This window comes from Barbus barbus (assembly GCF_936440315.1).
Source record: "Barbus barbus genome assembly, chromosome: 3".
In the NCBI taxonomy this organism is placed as follows: domain Eukaryota; kingdom Metazoa; phylum Chordata; class Actinopteri; order Cypriniformes; family Cyprinidae; genus Barbus; species Barbus barbus.
In genome coordinates this window covers 16114073-16137052 of record NC_136731.1, presented here as the reverse complement: position 1 = coordinate 16137052, position 22980 = coordinate 16114073, and the positions used below count along the sequence as shown (strand labels likewise).

Here is a 22980-nt window from a genome sequence, read left to right as displayed (position 1 = left end):
TTCAGCCTCAGGAGATTTTTGAGTTTTCTCAAATTTTTGTTGTATAAACTGACAACAACAAGTTGCGAAAACTCAAAAATCTCCTGAAGCTGGTTGCCTTCTCAAATTTAGATTTTTTTATTATTATTTTTTTTTTTTACAGTGTACCTGTTTCTTAGCTGTTTGCCTGTGCCATGTATATATGATTGACAAATATGCATAATATTAAGTGCATTAGTTTATGTTAAAACTGTGTATTCTAAATGGGCCAAAATTTTATATGCAATTCAAATCTTAAAATACATCAATCTTAACATAAATTTTTATTTTATTTTATTTATTGATTTTTTTTAATTAATTAAATAATTAATTGATTTATTCTTGAGTGTACTTGAGTTGAGATGTTTCTGTTTTTTTTGTGTTGTTGTTTTTTTTTGGCCATTTATAAGAAGCCTATGAACAGAAAAATAAGTCTGTTTTGCTCTTTATCAAATGGTGACAGATAGATGTAATTGAAGACTAGAACTTCATCTTCTTGGTGCAGACTGGAAGGTTTATAGTTTAAGGTCACGGTGACATTCCTATGTGTCCTGTAACTGCCTCTGCATGTGAATGATTACAATGTAATAGAAGTGAATATAGCAGGATATGGGTGAGAGAGATAGAGGGTTTAAGGATTAGAGGGATATTATGTATCGGCTCTACATGTATGTGACCTGGCAGAGTGTCAGAGTAAGAGCAGCCTCACATATCTGAAGATGGACAGAGCTGATAAATCTGCCTGCTTTTGAGGTTCGTTTTACGGATAGTCCAGCGGCTGAATGTAAGATATTCAAATACAGCCACAAAATCTGACTTGATTTGAGATGTACTGTATGAAATCTTAAAGGAATTTTACAGGTTGAGCTCTAGTACCACAGAAAATAAGGTCAACACTAGGTCCCTCAGTTTGTAAAACATGCAAGTCTATGGAGCGATTAACATGAAACCAGACGAAAATCACTTAATGGCATTATCTTTGTAAAGGTTTTATCTACTATTTAACAACTCCTGTTATGACTAGGTAAAACTGGTAAACCTGATAACTTTATATGCACAAGGATATCAGAGAGCGACTGTTCAAACAGAGAAAAGTCCAAACATAACATGTAACCGCTTGTGAAATAGAAGTGCACTTCAGCATATTTCTAAACAGAGTACTTGTTACGGAAATAATGTACTGAACTGAGTGTCATGTTTTGGTAAATGTATTTTATTTGCAGTTAAAAGAAAATGTATTATAGCTTAAATTTATATTAAATGCAGTTAGTTGAAGTTTAGAATAATGCTTGAACCACTTAAATAGGATTTACATCTTTATATGTAATTTCATATTTACTTCTGTTGTCTTTGAAATACAGTTTAAGTGCACTGCTGAATGTACTGACAAGCATTTATGATAAACTAATATACACATATATATATATATATATATAAATGTCACTTCTATGGAAACTAGTATGCAATGTATTTAAATATATTTGCATTTACACAGTTGTAGTGATGAAGTTGCAATTTAGTAGGCCTATATTAACTATTTAATATTAAATAATATAGAATATTTCAAATTACTATGACCATTGCATGCTCAAACTCTATTGTGACCATGGCTTAACTTGAACCTGGAACATTCATTTAAGTTTTTGGTCCTTTACGATCACTTTTTGCTTTGCTTTTTACACATAAAAGAGTTCAACAACATAGCTTCATTTATTGCACACTTTTATCATTTTGCAAACAGATCTTCACAGTAACAATGCCTAAGAGAAGAAAAGAAAATGGAAGCTTTTTTTTTTTGCTCCGAAAACAGCCTCTTGGATCAACGTATCATATTTACAGATATGTACAGAAACACAGAGTATTGGGAACATGTTTTAGGCTAATAGAAGCCTTAACCATCTCATAATTACTGCTAACTAAAAAAAACAAAAAACACCTTCGACTCCAGGCCATGGGCTACTAAAAGGTCCGTTTGTGAATAATCCCAAAACATTCAAGTTTCTTGAGCATTGCACAGGCACTGGGGTTAAACACAAAACACACATGTGGCCCCTCACTTTACACAGATCAGTCAAACTATCAAATCATCTTTACAATATCTGTGAGGAACAGGGACTTCATTTAAAGCACACACACACACAAAATAATCTCAAATGCAAAATAAGACTTAAAAGCCAACAAGAATTCCTCACAAATGTACTCTCTCTTATAAACAGCAATGTGAGCTTTTAACATACAACACACAACTACTTCCAAAAGGTTCATTTAGAGACCAACTAAAACCTTTTTAAAATACGATGGCGTGAATATGAGTGAATGAACGAGACTGGAAGTGGCAGTTACCACTGCTATAAATATAAAAGGCACTCTATTGCCTTTTTGGCCATGGTTTACACAATACAAAATAAGCGAGAGCTGAACACATGTTTTATACAGAGCAATGGAATAATAACTTTTGTTGAAAGGTCAGTATATGTGAGTAACACTGAAAAACAAAACAAAACAAAAAAGGAGGAAGGAAATTATGTCTTATTATAAAACGATCTATCAGCATTACACCATGTCACTTTCCACAGGCAAGTAATTTACTAATCAGTGCTGGATTCACGAATGATTCTTAAGAGTAAAGCTCTTCTTAACTGTTATTTTCTTTCTACTTTATAACCTAAGAATAAAGATTTTTTTTTTTTTGCATTTTCGCCTTTAGGACAGATTAGAGCTGACAGGAAGCGAAGTGGGAGAGAGAGAGAGGGGGGCGGGATTCGGGAAAGGTCCTTGAGTCGGGATTCGAACTTGGGACGCCCGTAGCGCAAAGGCGCTGAATGTCGGCATGCTGCCCACAAGGAGACCCCAAAAACATTTCTTAAGAATATTCTTGTTGATTTTCTGTTCTACAGACAAAACTTGTTTTTGAATTTCTGAAAAGAATGTTTTTAGAAACTACTGTAAATGACCTAAAATTTGGATAACCTTCATCCCCAAAGTTAAGAGGTTTGGTTGTGTCAAATATTAAGCATTTCTACATAACACTTTCGCTACATAAAAATAAAATATCCATATAAGACACCACTGATGGATAAACAATGTTCGGTCATGATTATACGTGACATGACTTTTTACTGGATTTGAAATTCAGTAAAAACTCTACAAAAATAACCCAAACAGGGAGCTAATTTTTACTAATAATTAATTAAATACACTGTTAATGCTAAACATTCGATTGTAAGTTAATGCATTATTGAGTCCAAGTTACCATATTTCATGATAATAAAACCAGAGAAACACTGTGGTTGATCCTCTCTGCTAATAATCACAGAACAACAAATGCTTGCACTGAGTACCATTATGTAACCTCCCCAAACGGATTTCTAGGACACATCTTCATAGACCATGAAACACCGGCAGGAGCATTTGGTTTGCTATGTCATGTTCTGAACACTGAGCGATGAAACGCATGAGAGATCAGATCCCATGTCTGACTGAATGGAACGCAGCATAATACACAAATATTTGGAGCAGGATTAGTGATAGTAGACCAGTGATAGTTCACTGTTAGCAAAACTAGAAAAGAAACAGAAACCAACCAAAATATCTTATCCAGAGGTGTGCAGTCCTGCTCCTGGAGGGCCACAGCCCTGCAGAGTTTAGCTCCAATCCTAATTAAACACACCTGAGCCAGCTAATCAAGCTCTTTAGGCCTGCTAGAAACATCCAGGCAGGTGTTTTGTGGTACGTTAGAGGACAGTGGCCCTCCAGGAGAAGGTTTGGACCCTGGTCTCGTTGGCCACTGATTGTCTGGTTAGGACAAAAACTAATTTTAACATGAAATGACTTATCGTTTGTTGTATCCTGGTTCGGACCGATTGGTTTGTTTCATTCCCTCGAGCCTGTGCCCTACTCTATAATCAAGCAGTGAAATCACTCCACCAGATGAGACTCGAGATACCTGCAGCGTGAAGTACGACTAACATCATTATGAACTTCCACTAGCATAGCATCAGCCCGTCCTTAAGGTTCTCATTAAGAGAGAGCAGGTGTATTCATCATGAGGCCTGAGCTGGGAAACACTGACTGTGGGCACAGGACGCCTGAAGAACCAATCAGCATGATTCTCTCGTTCTCCACGGAGATGTTTAAACATGTGCTTCACCACTGAATAACCTTAAATGAAGCGCGCACTTCACCTCTGAATTTCCCTAAGTGAAATAATAAACGTGCCAAATCTGACATGATGATTGAAGGCTTGATGGCACAATGTGCAATTGAAACGATGGCTTAGTTCAGATTGCAGGAAATGATGTGGAATTGTGAACGCACAGGGGAGGATGTGTTTAAGTGTCCTTGCACAGTAGTACTGCACTGCAGTACTATCATTAAAGCTTGTTTACGTGCCCTTATGTCGACATGACATGAGCACAGTTGTGTATTTGAATATATAGATCTGAGTACCAATATCAGCTTTTGGTTCCAACTCGTCTGTACAGTCACCGACTCGAAATATGCAAATGTAATAAATTATATTAGCAGACTTGTCAAACAAATCAGGATGCAACAGAAAAGAGTGTACTGCAGCTCCGAGTACAGCTCAAACACAAGCCTCAGCCATCCAGAAACAACGTCTTCGTCCCAGAGTTCCGCATCTACACACACAATAGGGTGGCTCCTCAGAGGCATTGGTGGCTAGTCGTGGAATTCACTGAATTCAGAGTGTGACTCGAGCACAAGCCTCGGTGGGGCTCATGGTGGGGGACTGACTGGCGGGAACCGAGGTTCAGGCCTCACTACCTCCCTCCGTGCGCCTGGTGGTGGTGCGAGGAAGGCTGTCCGTCCAGGTCATTCTCCACCACTGATGGAAAGCCTTCTTTCTCCACGCAGTCGGCCAGCACCTTGAGCACCAGGCGCAGGCGGCGGTCCATGGCCTCCAGGTGGGGCTGAATGAGGATGGGTACCAACTGGTCCTGCAGTAGTGATTCCTCCATTAGAGAGCTCAGCTTGAACTCCTCTTTAGCCAACAGCTGTAGCCGCAGGTACGTCGACCTCTTTACTCTGAGAGAGAGAGAGAGAGAGAGAGAGAGAGAGAGAGTGGTAAAAGGTATAACTCAGCAAATCAGCTAATTAGTTTAGTGTATAGGGCTCTATGAAAATAGAGACAGAATTGTAAGATCCAGTTATAAAAATGGAATTTAAAGTATAACATGGAATGTCTGGAAATTTGAACACATGAACTTAGGCCCCGTTTACACTAGTGCGTTTTTGTTTTAAAAGGCATAACTTTTGCTACAGTTACGCCTAGCGTTTACACTACTCCAGCTTTTTCGAGGTTGAAAATGGAGACTTCAGAAAATGCAGCAGACCCTGTTTTAGTTTGAAAACTCTTTTCATAAGCAGCAAATTAGGAATTTATTGAAGCAAAAATTTGTATATATAATGGTTTGTTAAAAGCGAGAATTGGACCTTAAGATAAAGTGTGACCGTACTTTTTGTTAAACTTTTAGTAAATTCTTGTTAAACTAAATGAGTTTATGTAGTATGTGTTGTGCGCGAAATTCAGCGAAAGACACAAGTCCTGAGTGCAATAGACAACTAACGAATGTTTGCATAAAAAACTAATGTGAAAGTAGTCAAGTGGAATGCAAACACAATGTTTTGTGTGAATGGCAAAATGTGTTTTGTGTGAACGGCCCCTTAGAATAGCAAATTTAGCCACATGCAGAATGTTAGCAACAAAGTGGTGTGTACTATATAATCAGCTTGCAGAATTATGCAAATTGGGACACAGTCAGTGTTTTTTGCAACCATTCATATAGATTGTTCTAGCAAGAAAACATCAGCCACAGGTAATAAATGTAAATGTGCAATAAAGAATACAGCTGGAATATCAGCGCACAGCAGACAGCAGGATGTGGTTGTGTCGGTGCTATACAGAATTACTGCACTGCAGTCACTCTCTCAGTTGGGAGGCTATTGCCTCAATTCAAGAGATGTCTGAAAGTGGAGAAAAACAATCTTACCTGCAGCACTGAGTCAAAGGGACCAGGATGGACATTTCATCATGTGAATGCTTTCCAAATCTGTGGGGTTAGAGAGAAACAGAGGTTAAATGTCTGATATTTTTAAATGGTTCTCTGGTGAAAAAGTGTGCTTACTTGTATTTAATGTGTACTTCAAATCTTATTTCAAAGCATATTTAAAAAAAAAAAAACTGTACTTGCAGATAATATAATATTAATGAAATAAAAGGCCACTTAAGTGCGCTTAAAGAGAGACACTTTCATGATGGTTAGTTAATAGTTAATAGTTTATATGTACTAAATTACAACTTTATTTTTTTACAAATGTGTAATTACAAATACATGACATACAAGTTTCAATAGAAATTACATTAGTTTGCCATAAATGTTAGTCAGTGCATTCAGCAGTACACTTTAACCATATTTTAAAGACAATAGAATTAATTATGAAACTACATGCAAAGACTTAAGTCCTAGGTGGCTCAAAAAGCACTTCATGACAGGACCTTGCAACTTATTTGTAGCAGTAAAACCCCATCAGAAATTCAGTTCAGTATAAATTTCACACAAACAGAAGAAAATAAATGTAAATTTTAGTCGGGGCTTAGATTAATCTGGCATTGAGAGACCTACGGCTCTACACAGTGGCCTACTTCAGTAACAAATGTAGAGAATGAAAAAGCAGCCACTTCAGTCGAGCAGAATGTCAGTTTAATCAAAATCCTTTATCTGTGCGAGCACCTGTGTGACTTCTACCCACTGTTAGCCCTTCAACGGCACACATATTACACCCTGAGACATGACGCCATATGAATCTGACCTTCCACTCAACATCTACATATTCACGCCTCTTAAGATAGAAACACTCTGTTTCCATGGTTTCGGTGTAAAAAGGAAGTATCTGTGGAGTCGTATGGAGCTTTGAGGAGCGAGGTGTGAAGGACGGTGAGGACATTACACAATAATAAAAACGGCTTACCCTCTGCCATTGTCCAAATGAATAATGAAAGTCTCATTTCCAAACTTCTCAAAAGTCTCGTAATGGTGGCGATCCATGTTGCCTGTTCAATGTGAAAAAGCAGAGAGGGAGAGTAAAATACAGGAGGATCGATGTGGGATGTTGAACTTTTAACTATTTTATTTTTTAATGATGAAAGGTAGCCCATTCGACAGAATACAATTATTAGTTGATCATTTTAGTCATCGTAATGACTAATTAATGGACACTTGAATCAGAATCTATATTTATCCGTACACAAGAAGTGCTGGAGGAGTTGGTTTCTATGGTGTTCACACAATGCCCTCACAGAAAAGCACCAGGAACTTCTGATGAACTGGGGAAATTCCCTCAGATCAACCTGAGGTTAACAGCCTTGCTCAAGGGCACACGGCTCATGAACGGATCAAAACACTCTCAAACTCAGAAGACACATCCAGAGATCACCCACAGACTGCTCTTAATCTCCCAACTGTGAAGTTATATCTATTGTGACTTTATTGAAATTGAGACTTTATAGTTAACATAGTCATGGCTTTATATCTCTGTCTTTATATCTTTGTCTGTCTTTATTTCTCAGAGTCTTTACACTTCTAGTTGTGGCTTTATATCTTGCAGTGTGACCTTATATCTCGCAATATGACTTAATCTCACAAAATAACTTTGTTAATATGGATATATGACTCCTGTAATTGTGACTTTATATCTCAAAATTGTCACTTTATTTCTCAAAACTGACTTTATACTTTTAGTCAGTGACTATGGCCTGGTTTCACAGACAGGGCTTAGACTAAGCCAGGTTTAGGCCATAGTTCAATTAGCACATTTAAGTAATTTTGATAAAAGTGCCTTAGTAAATAACACTACTGGTGTTTGTCTTGACACAAAACAAAGGCCCTGATGCATTTTAAGATCTGTCAGTGAACAGCTCAGATTTCATTTAGTCTGGGACTAGCCTTAAGCCTTGTCTGTGAAACTGGGGATATATCTCACAGCGATTCTTTTTTATTTCTTGTAATGTGACTGTATATCTCCCAACTGACTTTTTCACAATAAGGCTTTTTATCTCACAATGTGACTTTATATCTTGCTGTGTCACTTTTTTATATCACAGTGTGACTTTGTTTCTTACATTTGCAACTGCATATCTTCCTATTGTGACTTTATATCTTCCAACTTGACTTTATATCTCAAAAGTGAGAATTTATTTCTCTAAATTAAAACTTTATATCTTCCAGTTGTGACTTTATACAACACAGTGTGACTCAATCTTACAATGCGACTTTATATCTGCCGGATGAATGTTTATCTTGTGATGTGTTATTATATCTCGCATTGACTTTCTTTAAAACCTTGCAATGCAACTTTATTTACTTGCAATGTGACTGTAAATCTCCCACCTGTGACTTTCTCACAGCTTGACTTATTTCACAATGTTACGGCATATCTCTTAAAGTTGACTGTCTATTATCTCATTTTTTTTTTTACAATGTGTCTGTTGCTTTTTAAACTTGTATATCATAATTAACAATTCATTTTTTGCACTAAGGCAAAAACTTTCATTGGCCATATTAAGAAAAGTGAATGGCAGGCTATTACACAACTTCTAGGAGACAGAATGCATAAAAATTCCTGGGTAAAAATGGAAAATGTTCATTTTTATATAAGACTTCATGAGTCTACATAAACATTTAATTAAAAAATGCAAAAATGTATAAATAAAGTTACCCTGAAAAATATTTACTGCAGTAAAAAAAACATTTTCTCCCCAGTTTCCCCTACTTCTAAGCAAAATTGTATAAACATGTTCAACACTTACCCATTAGAAAGTCAAAAATAGTCATGTCCATGATGTCCAGGAGCCGTGAGCCTCGGTCATACGGAGGAGTCTGTTTGACTTCATCACAATAATCCGGATCCACTTCCCACCTTACAATAGAGAAAACGACTAAGAAACTCACTTCACCTTTAAATTTGAGCTGCATTTTGTCCCTTCTCATATATAACCCTACTAGCGTACAATTGCCATCTCAAACAGGATAGCCCATTGTTTTACTGCACAGATAGGATTTCTCTGAGAGTAAGAGAGAAGCTCAGTAGTCTCTTTTGCTGATAAAGCCAGACTGTAGTTTAATGAAGATATGGGGTGGTGCATGGAGACCTGAGATAATGCAGAGAAAAAGAGCTTACTCAGCTTTCTTGCGTTTGTGGTAGGAGCGGCGCCAGGGGTTCCTCCAGGTCTTGCGCTTAGCTAGTGCCAAGTCAGGAAGAAATGCAGCCAGGGAGCCCTCGATCTGGTCAGGCTTCCCACATAGGGCATGTTCTGTGGAGCAATAGTAGGAGCACTCGCCGTAGAAGCAGATGTTGTTGGCTGCAGAGGTGAGGAAGAAAAGGTCTTAGGAAAGAGAAAACTGTTCTTGGGGGTCTTAAAATAGACCACCAATGAAGCAAAGAGAAAGGAAAAGTCCCTCTGGAGTAACATGGGGTTAAGTGTCTTCAAGTACACAATGGGAATAGCTCATTGATCACCCATTACTGGGTTTGAACCTATAACCTTTCAGAATCCCCAGATATTTAAGTCAAGTTTTATATAATGTGAAGCAGTTGTTTTTCACTGATGCAATGATTTTTAATGAATAAATAATCGTATCTTTTGGTTTGCGTTCATCAGGTAAAAAAAAAAAAAAAAAAAAGATTTATATATCACATGTTAACCCCCCCCCCCCCCCCCCCCCAAAAAAAAATTGTGATACATACAATTAGCATGTAATGTGGTTATCTGTATACGCACAAAAGACTGTACTTAATGACTATGTTTCTCAAGATGATAATAGTATGTACTGTATAGCAGTACCTTTAAAAAGTGCACCTTGTAATAATGTCAAATGAAAAGTTTTACTTTAAAGTACATTTTAAATCTCATGTTTAATTATCTTTTGTCTGGCTCTGCTTATTTTGATGTGTTGACTGACATACTAGAGCACATGTAATGTACTTGATTCTAAATTAGATAAATACATGACATACGAGGTTTAATAGAAATAACATTAAAGTATATTTTAGTTTATCATAAATGCTCGCCAGTACATTCAGCTACACCTTAACCATATTTCAATGCAAAATATAAGTAATTATAAAAAGACATATACAGATGTATTAAATTCTACTTAAGTGGGTCAAAAGCACTCTAAAGTTTGGCAAATTGCATTTAATATAAATTTAAACTACAATACATTTTCACTTAATTGCAAAAAACATGCAGGTAAATTTCCAAAAGCAGACTTTCTCAGTAATAGTCAAATTAATGTATCTATGTGGCAGGAAAAACAGTTGTATAGGCTATATCATCATAATGCCCAGCCCTAACGTCCACCATCATGATGCTAAACACATTTGACAGCAACAACATGCTAACTATGACAATCTTTTGTGCAGCAGCCTTGTTTATAGTACTAATACCGTTTGTAGAAAATGTTTTTTTTTTTTTTTAAATAGGTGACTTCTCCAGATGTGCCTTTATGTGATGAAAGATGTCAGTGATCTAAATGCTCGGATTCACCAAGGGCTCATTAAACGCTGCTGTTTAGCCAATGATGAATTATTGTGTATAACGCCTTTTTCAAATGTTTCCTGACATGGCTCCCCGAGGGAAGAGGAGCCCTTTCACTCGTTCCCACAAAAACACATTTGTCATGAAAAGTGGAGGCAGAATGCTAATGATAGCCCTGCAGCGAATGAATATGGCCAATCTGTGTGCCTCATCCGAACACTTACATCATCTAAATGTCGGTAATTTAGTTGCCAAACTTGATGCACGTGTGTTATTGCATGCTTGTTACTCCCCAATTAAAGGCTGTAATTAGCCTAGCATCTTGGCTGCGTGTCGTTAGCTGGTCTACGGCTGGTCTACTGAACCCTTTTTGTGCTAATATTTGTCACAGCCTGTAATTGGTTAGTTTAATAGCTCTTTATTGACTTTTTAAGCTGTTACAAAAGGAATAAGCAGTCAAAAATACATATAGCAAGATGCTAACATGTTTAACTATTCAACAAATTTAGCTAAATGCTAACACTTCAATGCCACAGGAAAGCTTGTCATGAAACTGAATGACTGTCTGATTCTCAGAAATGTGGATTTTATCATTGTCTGAACTCTATCCCTTACTATACTTACCATGGTTTTATTGTAGTAAAAGTGTAGTAACCATGTTTTTTTTTTTTGGCATATTGATAACCATTTGTATCACCACAGTTTTACTACAAATACCATGGTTAAAGTATGGTTAGTGTAGCAAAACCATGGTTAATTTGTGGTTAATATGGTTTAACCATAGTAACCATGGTTTTTTGGTTTAATTTGTAGCCAAACCATAGTTAATCTTCGTAAGGGATATGCGTGAGAAGCCAGCAATCAGGGGGGAAGCATGGCCTGATGGGGTAGAAGAAAAGGCCCTGTGGAAGCCACACATACCTGGTGATACGAAGAATGTCCGCCAGAGCTTTTTGTCACGGGTCACGTCTCGGATCTCCCGTGTCATGTTCACCAGCCTGCCGGCCACCGGGGGAACTCTCCGGAAATCCAGGATTCTGAGCGCCACAAACAAACGACATTGTCAAACGATTCATTTACAATGCATTATCAGAGACAACACCTGTGGTGTTTCTTCACGCAGACGTTGCACAGTTCACAGGCTGCTTTATGAGAGAAGTGACACCAGACATTCAATCTCCTGCTGCATTCAATAATGAGGAAGCAAACAGTAAAGAGCGCAGAAAATCCATAGAATAAAGCCATTTTTAAAGTGGCTAGGTAACGATTTTTTCTTGCTACTGCTAAACAACTGAGCCCACTCTTTACTCACTGGCTTTATGACACCTCCGTGATTGCTCTTTATTAGACTTTTATTGGCATTTAAGCATCTGGCCACACTCCGCAGGATATAAATGCCCTCTAATTTCTCTCTCATTCTTGTGTACTTGTGTTGGGCAAAAGTCAGACTTGGCTCTTTTTCAATTATGAGTGAGTTTTAATTAAACTGGCCACACGCCTCACAAGACGTTGAATTGGAAAGACAGGAAGAAAAAAATACAGAATGCAATTTTCAGAATTTTGCCATAGAGCAACACATCTAAAATGAAAGTGAGTTTATTAAATGTAAATACAAATTAAATAAATTAACAATTAAATTATAAAATGAATTTGATAATAAATGAACAGACAAATTTTAATTTGCTATACAGCACCACACCATGAAATAATAAAATGTCAATGAAAGTTAACTGATTAAATATAAACATATAATATATAGTTTGGGGACCAATTCACACTATTAACAAATTAAATAAACTAATTAACTCAATAAACTCCTAATTTGCTGCTTATTACTAGTTAGCAATGTAGTTGTTATGTTAGGTATTGGGTAGGATTAAGGGATCTAAATTATGGTCATGCAGAATAAGGCATTAATATGTGCTTTATAAATACTAATAAACAGCAAATAAAATAAATATTATCTTACCATGGTCAATTTACTAATAATTTAATTTAATTAATGCTAAACATCATTATCTGCAAGAGTGTCAAACAATGAAGTGTACTCCATATGTTGTGCATATGATAATATATTTATAGGCAATTGATACTGAAAAATGAAATATATTATTATAAACCAGTTGAAGTTTTCCCATATTTTCCATCATTACATTTAAGTTTAACTTCTTTCAATTCAAACTGTTATTACAATAAAATGAATTTTATTTACAGATTTGTTCTTCTTATTGTGTAAAATTGATTTAAAAATACTTATTATTATGTAAAATATATTCTTATTATTCCAAGCATATTTAATAATGTATTATCCTATTTATTATTTTATTATTTAAATCTCCTGTTTAGAAATAGGAAAATACGCGCTATAGTTATATATAATTATACATGATATATATCCGTTTATAATACACATTTTAAAATTGTATTGCATACCTGCTGCTGCCATAATAAAGACCTTTGAATGTTTACGTGCTTTTCTTCTCTTTCTGCTCTCACTCGCTGTGGTGGAGAAGTTATGAAGTATTGTTCTTTTAAATACTTTCCAGCATTTCAAATATAAATATATAGCTATGTAAATTACACCGAAGTACAACAGTTACCGTACGGTGTTCGGGAGTGTTCAAAAACGGTTTAAACGCTGAATTTTGAATCGATTTCTTCTCGTACACTCAGAGATGTGGATTCGGACGGCAATTAAATAACCACACGACCTTGGTGTTTGTCAAAAAACAGTAGGTAATTCGGCTGGGGATTTTTACGGGGGTGGTGAGAGAAAAACACAGACGTCCTGGATTTGGACGTCAAATTAAATCACCAACTACCCCCTGTAAATGGTGAAAATCACTTACGTCCCCCTGAGAAACAATTACCGTCCGAATCGGCCTTAGTCTGTGTTCAGTGCGCCGCCTCAGAGAAAATCCCACATCGTGTGTGCATGGGCTCCTGGCCCCTGAGAGACAGAAACCCAAGCCTATGAGATGAAAACACTCAGGGGTCACAAGCTGCAGAGTCACTCTGGACGCAGGCGACAAAGAGCCCAGTGTGGAAACAGCGCATTCTAGGAACATCCTGTCAGACCTTTGTGGAAATAAGCTACAGTATAACCGTGAGGAAGCGGCCAGTGGAAGTGGTTTGCATTGAAGTTGAGAGTACTGTAGCAGCTCAACATTTCTTGTAAAATTCAGTTGTTTCTCTCACACTAATAGAATATCAATATATCATTTCACTAGCAAAGCGTTAACACCCAGCTGACAATAAATTGGCATATCATACAATGCTTTTTCCTCCTCTAAATAAAATACATCATGGACATGACAGGCGCCTCAAATGAGAGCAACAACGTTCTGGAGGAAATGGAGTGGGTCTCACAAGCTCAATTAGCTCCCTGACTCCACAAAGCCTCTCTCTGTGGGGTTTCTTGTTAAAGTCAGCGGGGAGTTTCTTCTGACTGCACTCACATGCACCTTGTTACTCTCGGAGTAACTGTAAGGTATATCGACTCTATCGCACTAAGTGCTTTTCAGGCCGTTGTCCAAAAGTCTTGAGTGACATGCGCAAAGTGGCAAGAATATAATAAGAGTTGGTTTGGCTTTCTGACATCACAATAGCGTGAGCGCTCTCGTGCGTAAATGTGAAATGTGGAGATGTGTGTGTGTGTGGTTATGGTTTCTTTTCCCAGCCAATGTCCATTCCAGAGCAGTATCAGAGCACTACAGGTGTTTTCAGTGAAAGAACTGGGAGGATGCCAAGCTGAAGGTCTCTGTAGGGGAATTTCCCCTTAAAGGCTACTGGGGTGGTTGAATGGGGTTTGGATGAACATCATGCAGGTTACCAGATTGTAAGACTACCAGACTTGCTCAATATACAATATACTCTTAAATATATTTTCTTAAAAACTTTTCTATTTGTTGGTGGTGCATAAAATGAAATGAAATAAAATAAAATAAATAATAGTAAGAGTTTACAACATGGTTCAATTTGTTCCAATTAGTTAATTACATTAGTTAACATGAACTAACAATGACAATATTCTAAAGTATTTATTAATTCTAGTTAATTTAACTTCAGCATTCCTAATGCATTATTAATATTCAAATTTGAATCTATTAATATTATTTAATGGACCTGAGCTGACATGAGCTAACAATGAACCGTTATATTTTTATTAACTAAAGATTAATAAACACTGTAACAAAGGAATTGCTCTTTGTTAGCTAATTTTAGTTAATGCATCAACAAAATTTAACTGATGGGACCTTACTGTAAAGTGTTACCATTGTTATTATTATTATTAATAACATTTAACATAATAACATTTACTTAAACATAATTAGTTTATTAGATTATTTTTAATCAATAGCCATGAGCCATAAGCAGTAGCATTAATGATGCTTGTCTTCACTTACTAGTAAGCACAGTGCCAAGAATAATGGGGTGAAAAAAAATGAAATAATGGAAAATACAATTTAAAGTTCAGACAATAATGATGACATTGTCCAATACACTGGCAATCTAATATTGTCTCTTCCAACCTTATCATTAACGTCAGACACCTTAAAACAAATTCCCAGACCTGTCATATCTAAACACCTGCAAACATTTCTGTTAAACAAAGATAAAGGCCGAGTAAACACAAAGTAAACACAGTGGGATGCTAAGCATAAACTCTTGGCAATGCTTAAGGTCACATGATCTCATTATTATTCAGATGGTACCAGTTTGTGTCTGAAACAGACAGACATACAAGAAAATAAGGAATATAGCAACAGAAACTGGAAACAACTTCCCGAAACTCTCACAAATGGCCACTGCGCCGCCCTACAGAGCCCTGCAAATACTCTCTCTTTCTCTCTCTAGGTGTTTTAGTCTTACCTGTCCAGATGAAATGCAGCGATCTCTGCGTTGTGTCGCTCAAAGTCAGAGAAGTAGAAGAAGTCTGGGGGTGTTTCTTGTTCCCTGGTTTGTCTAGAGGACAGAGTAGAAAAACAAGATTGATGTTAGTTTCCACCTTATTGTCTCGGAATGCAATACTAAAGTATTGCTTACAGTGTTGAACTTATACTGTATACAACATTCAACATTTGAAAGAGCAGCATGCTTCATTGCTAAATCACTTCACTGCTGCATGTTGAATAAATAAAAATGTAATCAAATTTTGTGTAGAACTATTCCAACTTTTAGCAGTCGAGTATAAAATATGTATGTACCTGCATATATAAAATATGTTAAAAATAATTGCTGACTTTGCCTCCAGGTCATTAACCACACTGGCTATATTTAGCCAGTTATTTGCCATAATACACTTGCTATTTATACATTATGCAGTAGGCTATACATAGCGGTATGCATAAAACAGCTGTATGACCCACTACTGTACATGTGCCATAATGTTCAGTATAAAACAGAATATACTGCAGAGCTTTAACTTAACTTTAACTTAAAATGTGAGTTTATTGTATGAATATTTAATCTTTTAGCCTTTTAATCATACTCTATAAATCTAAATGCATTTTTTTGTGTGTGTTGACAATCAAGCGCGCTTAGCCTACAACAAAAGGAAAAGGCTTCCAGCAGTCTTGTTGTGTCAGGTAGCGCTATGCTAGCTTCAGTTAACTGTATTTACAAGCAGACATCCTGCCACTAGCATACAGACAAATAGACAACATGGACATCTGCCGAGTGGACCGCATGGCTGGATCAGCAACTAAAGGAATGTGTGTGTGTGCACAGAGCAGATTTTGGCAGGAAACAAACTGCAGGTGCATGTTCTCCCCACGTACCTATGCGTTCAGACAGACAGATTACAAGACTCAGACAGACAGGCGCATGAAGAAATGCCATAGAATCCAGACAGACATGCACCAAACCACAGATCTTAACTCTCAACCTACTACAATGATATCAGTTTCAACAGCTCATGGTATCTCTTACATGGTGCTTTCCTGAAACAACTGTAAGATCTTTCCTGGAAGCATTGCGGAATGAGGTCAGAAAATGGCAAATCAGAGCTACGCTAGGCTAATGTTAGCTCAAAACACTTCAGATTGTAGGTGACTAACAAACACACAGAGGACAATTGTATTGCTCAAAGGTTGCTTATAACTGAATGGGATTTCATTTAAGTATCAACTTTATTGACAGAGAATAGCACTATAAAATGAATGTGGATATCATAATTTAGATCATTTGGTCTTAAAAGAATCTGATGAGAAATGTTTGAGTTCATTTTGAAATGTGAAGTTTGAGCCATCATAGAGATCTCTTGTGAGAAAATTGTGAGATTATTATTGAGATATTATATCTACAGGATGTCCTGCTTTTTTTAAAAAAAAGCCCCAGCCACCAACCTCAATATCATGAGTTATTATATTAACTTTTTAGTCGCCAAATTCCCATTTTCATCCAGCCATTACTAAGTGCTGCTTATATCCTCTTCCCTCGCCACTGTCAAAACACTAATGGAAAAGACTTTTTGTGACTTCATATATTTTCATTTGAGGGACAAAGCAAGCTTTTCGAACTGAAATCCTCCTCCACCATTATGATTCACTCAATTTCCTAGATCAAAAGGGAACTAATGGATTTTTATTTGCCAGATGAGGCCTAAAATGTACTGCTGATTCAGGCGACCTCTCTGGAGAGAGAATTTGGGCTAAAGCTATTGGCCCAGAGTGAAATGAGTCAGCAAGTGACTGAAGTGTCGTGTACCACCTGGACAAAAGAGTAGGATTTTATTTAGCCAGCGGGTGTCCTTAAGCATTGCTGACTACTTTAAGTATGACTACTTAATGAGAGTAGTCAAATGAGCAATTCTTCTGCAAAGTAATATGCTGTAGTTCATTAGCCTAGTTCACTCAAAAATGAAAATTACACTTTTAAAAATAAAGGTGCTTCACTTACTTATGTTATTTAGCAGACGCTTTTGTCCAAAGCGACTTACAAATAAGAAAAAGTAACTAAAACTAAAAAGTTACAACTCTATAAATACTATCTACCCACATATTTAAGAAAATAAAGAAATTAAATAAACTTGACACATGCATATAAACAACATTTCAATAATAAACATATAAATGAAAAAATTAAATAAAACGCGATACTACTATCCCTTGCCGGTTCACAATTGCTTCACAATGCCATAGAAGAATCTTTTTGTCTAAATGGTTCCATAAAGAACATTTCTGTTTCACAAAAGGTTATTTGTGGTGAAAGATGGTTCTTCAGATTATAAAAAGGTAAGGAAGTGATGGTTCTTTAAAGAACCTTTGACTGAATGGTTCTTTATGGAAGCAAAAATGGTTCTTCTATGGCATCACTTGAAGAACCTTTTAAGCACCTTTATTTTTAAGAGTGTATGCCATCATTTACTCTATTGTTGCTGTAAACCTGTCAGACTGTGACAGATCTTGTCAGAAATGTGCTTAATTGTACTAATTGTGCACTGTAGTGTACTACAAATAGTCTACAAGTATATTAAAAACAAAGTATGTTTATATATATATATATCTATAGATATACAGTTGGGCAAAAAAGTATTTAGTCAGCCACCAATTGTGCAAGTTCTCCCACTTAAAAAGATGAGAGAAGCCAGTAATTTTCATCATAGTACACTTCAACTATGAGAGACAGAATAGGGGGAAAGAATCCAGGAAATTACATTGTAGGATTTTTAATGAATTAATTGGTAAATTCCTCGGTAAAATAAGTATTTGTCCTTATTTGTCATAGAACATTACATTTAGTTTCATTAGTTCATTAGTATATTCTTTTAAAAAATTTCTGTAATACCTATCCTATGCAAAAATGTACTTCAGTGGGTTCCAATGTTGTTATGCATTTCAGAATATCTTCTTTTTATGTTCCACAGAAGAAAGAAAGTATTATTTTTTTAGTTTTTAGTCTTTTTATAGTTTTAACCATATTCATTAGCAATAACAGTCAAGAGAGTACAGGGAATGATTGGAAGATGGAGGAAAGGGGAATAAAACAGGCCCGATCTGCATCACCACGGCACGTGTCAGAGCAAGTGCATTAGGCATGACTCTGAAACATGAATAGAAATGACTTTGAAATGTATATTAATGTATTGTATAGTTACAAATATCATGCAAATGCAGCAGAGGATAATATAACAGACAGTGACTCAATTTCCTACCTAACATGCAAAATAGTGGAAAAGCAATGCTTTTTGTTTCTCATTATGTCCTCACATCCCCCATAACAAAACACAAGCAATGTTTTTTTCGATTGCTCTTGACATAGTACATCTCCGTCACCTTGCACTGTGGCTAAAAAGCACTTAGAGCACTTTCCTGGATGCGCGTTGTTGCCTCTTACTGGCCTGTGATTGGCAGGACAGTTGCCACGGTCATCCTGACCCTGTGTGCAGCCTCCAGTCTGGAAAGAAGTCCTGGCGGTTTGACATGTGACAGCTCATAGCTCTAGGGAATGGTGGGTGTATCGCTCAGCGGTCGAGCCATATTAATGTGCTTTTTCCGCTGAAGAATGGGCAGATCAATTATGTTGATATAAATCTCATTGGCAATAAAAGCAGAAGACAGCCTGCGTATTTGTTGTTTGCCAAGTGGTAGCAATATGTGTGTCACTCAAAGCAGATACACAAGTCCCTGTCTGCATAGGTAAACAAAGATGGGTCACCTCACAGTTAAACAGCAGTCTGCTGAGAGCACTTCAAGGACAATCTGTGACAATCTTTACATGAAACATATCAGACAAACATAGCAAAGTATAGTCAAATTGATATTCTCTCGGAGAAATGACACGTAATTTACTTTTAACTCCTGTCACTTAAAACTGACGTTAAATACTTTTATAAACAACAAACAAATAACAAACAAATTAAACTAATGCAAACATAAAAGGCTTTATTTTCTGGCAGATGGCTCTGACGAGCTTTGAACACATGATAGTGGGGATGTCGGCCACCTAAAACCATCACGTTTCCATGATCTGCACATCGTCTGAAAAGCAATCACATAAAGAGCTTGCTGGGTTCAAGCCGTGCATCATGTCCCATTATACTGGTAAAATGATATGGACAGAAATATTGGGACATCTGATCATTACATCAACAGGGACTTTAATCACATTGCATTCTAAATACACAGATATTAACACAGAGTTGGTCCCCTTTTGCAGCTATAACTGCTTTCTTTCTTTTGGGAAGGCTTTCAACACGATGTTTCTGATGAAATGATTGCACATTCATCCAGTAGGGCATTTGAGAAGTCAGGTACTGTTGGACCAGAAGTCCTGGCTCACAATCTCCATAACAGTTCATCCCAAAGGTGTTTGATGGGTTAAGGTCAGGGCTTTGTGTGGGCTGCACCAAACTCATCCAACCATGTATTAATAGACCTTGCTTACAGGTACTGTCATGCTGAAATAGAAAAGGACCTTCCCCAAACTGTTCCCAAAGCATAGCATTGTCCAAAATGTCTTGATATGCTGAAGCATTACAATTTCCCTTCACTGGAAGTAAGGGGCAGAGCCCAACCTCCATACCATTATGATATCCCACCTTCACCAAACTTTACAGTTGGCATTATGCAGTCAGACAGGTAACATTCTCCTAGTATCCACCAAAACCAGACTTTCCCATCAGACTGGCAAACAAAGAATTGTGATTCGTCACAGAACAGGTTTCCACTGAGTCCAGTAGCGGTGTGCTTTACACCAATCCATATGACCCTTGGCATTGTTCTTGTGATGTGAGGCTTGCATGCATTTGCTCGGCCATGGAAACCCATTCCATGAAGCTATTGTTGCACAGTTTGAGTGCTGATATTAATGTCAGTAGAAGTATGGAGCTCTTTAAGCTATGGAATCAAAGGAGCATTGGCGACTTTAACGCACATCAGCACTCTGTGACCCGCTCTGTGACTTTACATGGTCTTCTACTTTGTGGCGGAGTTGCTGCTGTTCCTAAATGCATCCACTTTCCAATAATACCACTTATAGTTGACCATGGAATATGTAGCAGGGATGAAATTTCATGAACTGAATTACAAAGCATGCTTAAATTCACTTCACTCCCATTTTTTTTGTAAAAAAAATGCAGACTGCATGGCTAGGTGCTTGATTTTATACACCTGTGGCAATGGGTCCGACTGAAACGCTTGAATTTAATAATCGAAAGTTGCGACTTAATACTTTTATTACTATTATTTTTTTTGTCTTCAAAAGTTTTCCAAATTTCCAAAAATGTTACAATGTTACAAAGACTACTTAACTCAACCCCATGTTGTTTAATTTATTTTTAATATGCATCTAATTTACTTTTAGGATATCATTTTTGGAGTTTGACAGCCCTTGGTCACTTTCTATTATTATTGTGTGGAAAAGATTGATCATTCTTCAAAATATCTTCTTTTATCATCCACTACAGAAAGTAAGTCATATACAACTTTTAAATTTAATATTTATAATTTTATTGTTAGTTCAAGTTAACTAATGTATCTAACTAATTTTAAAATTGTTGCTAAATGGTTCCAATTTTTATTTTGGGGTGAACTATCCCTTTAAGAAAAAAAAAATACATTAAGCAATTAATCCTCTTTATAAGCCCTTTTAGTTTTGATGGGGCAGTCTCTTGATGTGGGAGAGACAGACAGAAGGGAGGGCAGGTCAATCAGACACAAAAACCTTGCGAACAGAATATGCTGAACTGGCTATATGCATAATTGTCCCTGTGATGTAAACCAAAATACTAATAAAATCTCTGGTCTGGAAACAAGCCTTCGAAGAAGACAATAATAAATGTGGCATGAAAGTCATAAACAATATTGACTTTAAACTAAATTATATTTTTGCTGTGTCACAAAGGTGACAGAGACAGCCAAACTCTAATTTAAGAAAATACAGTAAATGTATGAATCATCTTTTTGCCAATGAGTTTTTGGAGAGTAATGTATGTAAGATCTGAATATCGCAACGTCAGCAAACAGAGATGCTAACTTATTCAACATGCAGTGTGAATTGTCTCTCTTCTCCTACTCTTCAAAAAATTTAAAGCAAACCAATTTCTTTTTAAAATAGGTTTTGCCACTTTTTAGGGGACATGTTTTTGCATTACATGCATACGAGTCACAATTTATTTTAATAATACTTAGAAAAGGATAAGCAAGATATTGCACCCAAAAACGCCGTAAACTGCTTTAAATCTTTCACTATTTTTATGTATTCAATTGTTAATTTCACAAATATATACTCACAAACATATTCTCTAAAATTTGTCCAAATGGAAGCAATTATGAAATGGCACTATCTTAGCCCTGCAGATGTTTTTGAGCAAGAGTTTAGTTTAATAATTTTTTACATTTAGGTATCTCTTCATTTTTTACATTTTTGCTGGAACGGCTGAATGAAACTGCACTTTTACAGTCAGTTTGATGGCATGAGTGCAGATTAAACGCTAATATGAAAACATTCTCAACTAATTCTACCAAAATATGACATACCTCTACGTGAAACTGGCTATTCAACAAGTATGACAGGCCTCAATGTTATTCATTGGAAATTATTAGATTGTGAATGTGATCTCTATGACAGGTGGTTGGAGAGGAGAGATTGAAAAAGAAGAGATACTGATTTCATCTGAAAAGATATTACATTTTGATTAAATATTACAAAAACAATTTTCTTTCTATAGAATAACATACACTGATAATTAATTATGAATAGGGCAATGCATGTGTATTAAAAAAGTAAAAAGGATCATGCATCACAAAATGACGCAATTCATAAAATAATCGTTCTCAAATGATCAATGCATAACAGCACTTTATAGAAACCTCACTAGGAAGTCCTACCGAAGTTGGCAGGGATATGAATGCACACCCTAAAATAATAACAGCATATCATCAAGGAATAGCGACAGCTGTCAGTCAGCTAAATCAGCAGCACACAACAGCGCATCCAGATGGTTTTATCCCGCCACAGATGTCCCAAACCATGAGTGCCAGAGTTTCAACACACCAATTTTTTTCTCCCCTTCTTGTTTTTCCTCTCTGTTTTAGCTCTCCTGCAGTGTCCTCCCAGCATTTCCCACAGGTATTAAAAAGTCAGTGCCACCTGCTCAAACTCAGTGACCCGTGGTGCTGTCAGTGCGGGAGGGGCCGAGGGCAACACCTCAACACTGTAACCAACACCTGAAACCTTTAAGCAGATCATGAATTCTCCCCGAGTCCTCAAACACACAGAAACAGACTCCAGAGCTCGGCCCACCTGCGCAGAACCTCCTTGAATCCTGTCCATACTCCTGCAGGCAGATACGGGGGGGATCTATAATATGGACGTAATCCCGGGTATGGTTACTGCTCCAATGACAGGACTGATTGTTAGAGCCCACGTGTAGACTGTGCTGGAGGGGACAGGTTAGCAAC

General features: G+C 36.7%; 1 protein-coding gene across 1 annotated transcript in view; it reads right to left on the bottom strand.

Annotated features, from left to right (window-relative positions):
- Window positions 1-2709: 2709 nt before the first annotated feature.
- The window catches only part of LOC306844628 (extracellular serine/threonine protein kinase FAM20C-like), a gene marked incomplete at its 5' end in the record, with an annotated part of 59794 nt that continues 39523 nt past the window's right edge, over window positions 2710-22980 (bottom strand). Inside the window, 7 exons of the mRNA XM_079376895.1 lie at window positions 2710-5064; window positions 6030-6089; window positions 7009-7090; window positions 8846-8955; window positions 9217-9397; window positions 11498-11613; window positions 15449-15541. Of these exons, the coding sequence (XP_079233021.1) occupies window positions 4800-5064; window positions 6030-6089; window positions 7009-7090; window positions 8846-8955; window positions 9217-9397; window positions 11498-11613; window positions 15449-15541 (907 nt within the window). The 3' untranslated portion in view covers window positions 2710-4799. The remainder of the gene's footprint in view (window positions 5065-6029; window positions 6090-7008; window positions 7091-8845; window positions 8956-9216; window positions 9398-11497; window positions 11614-15448; window positions 15542-22980) is intronic.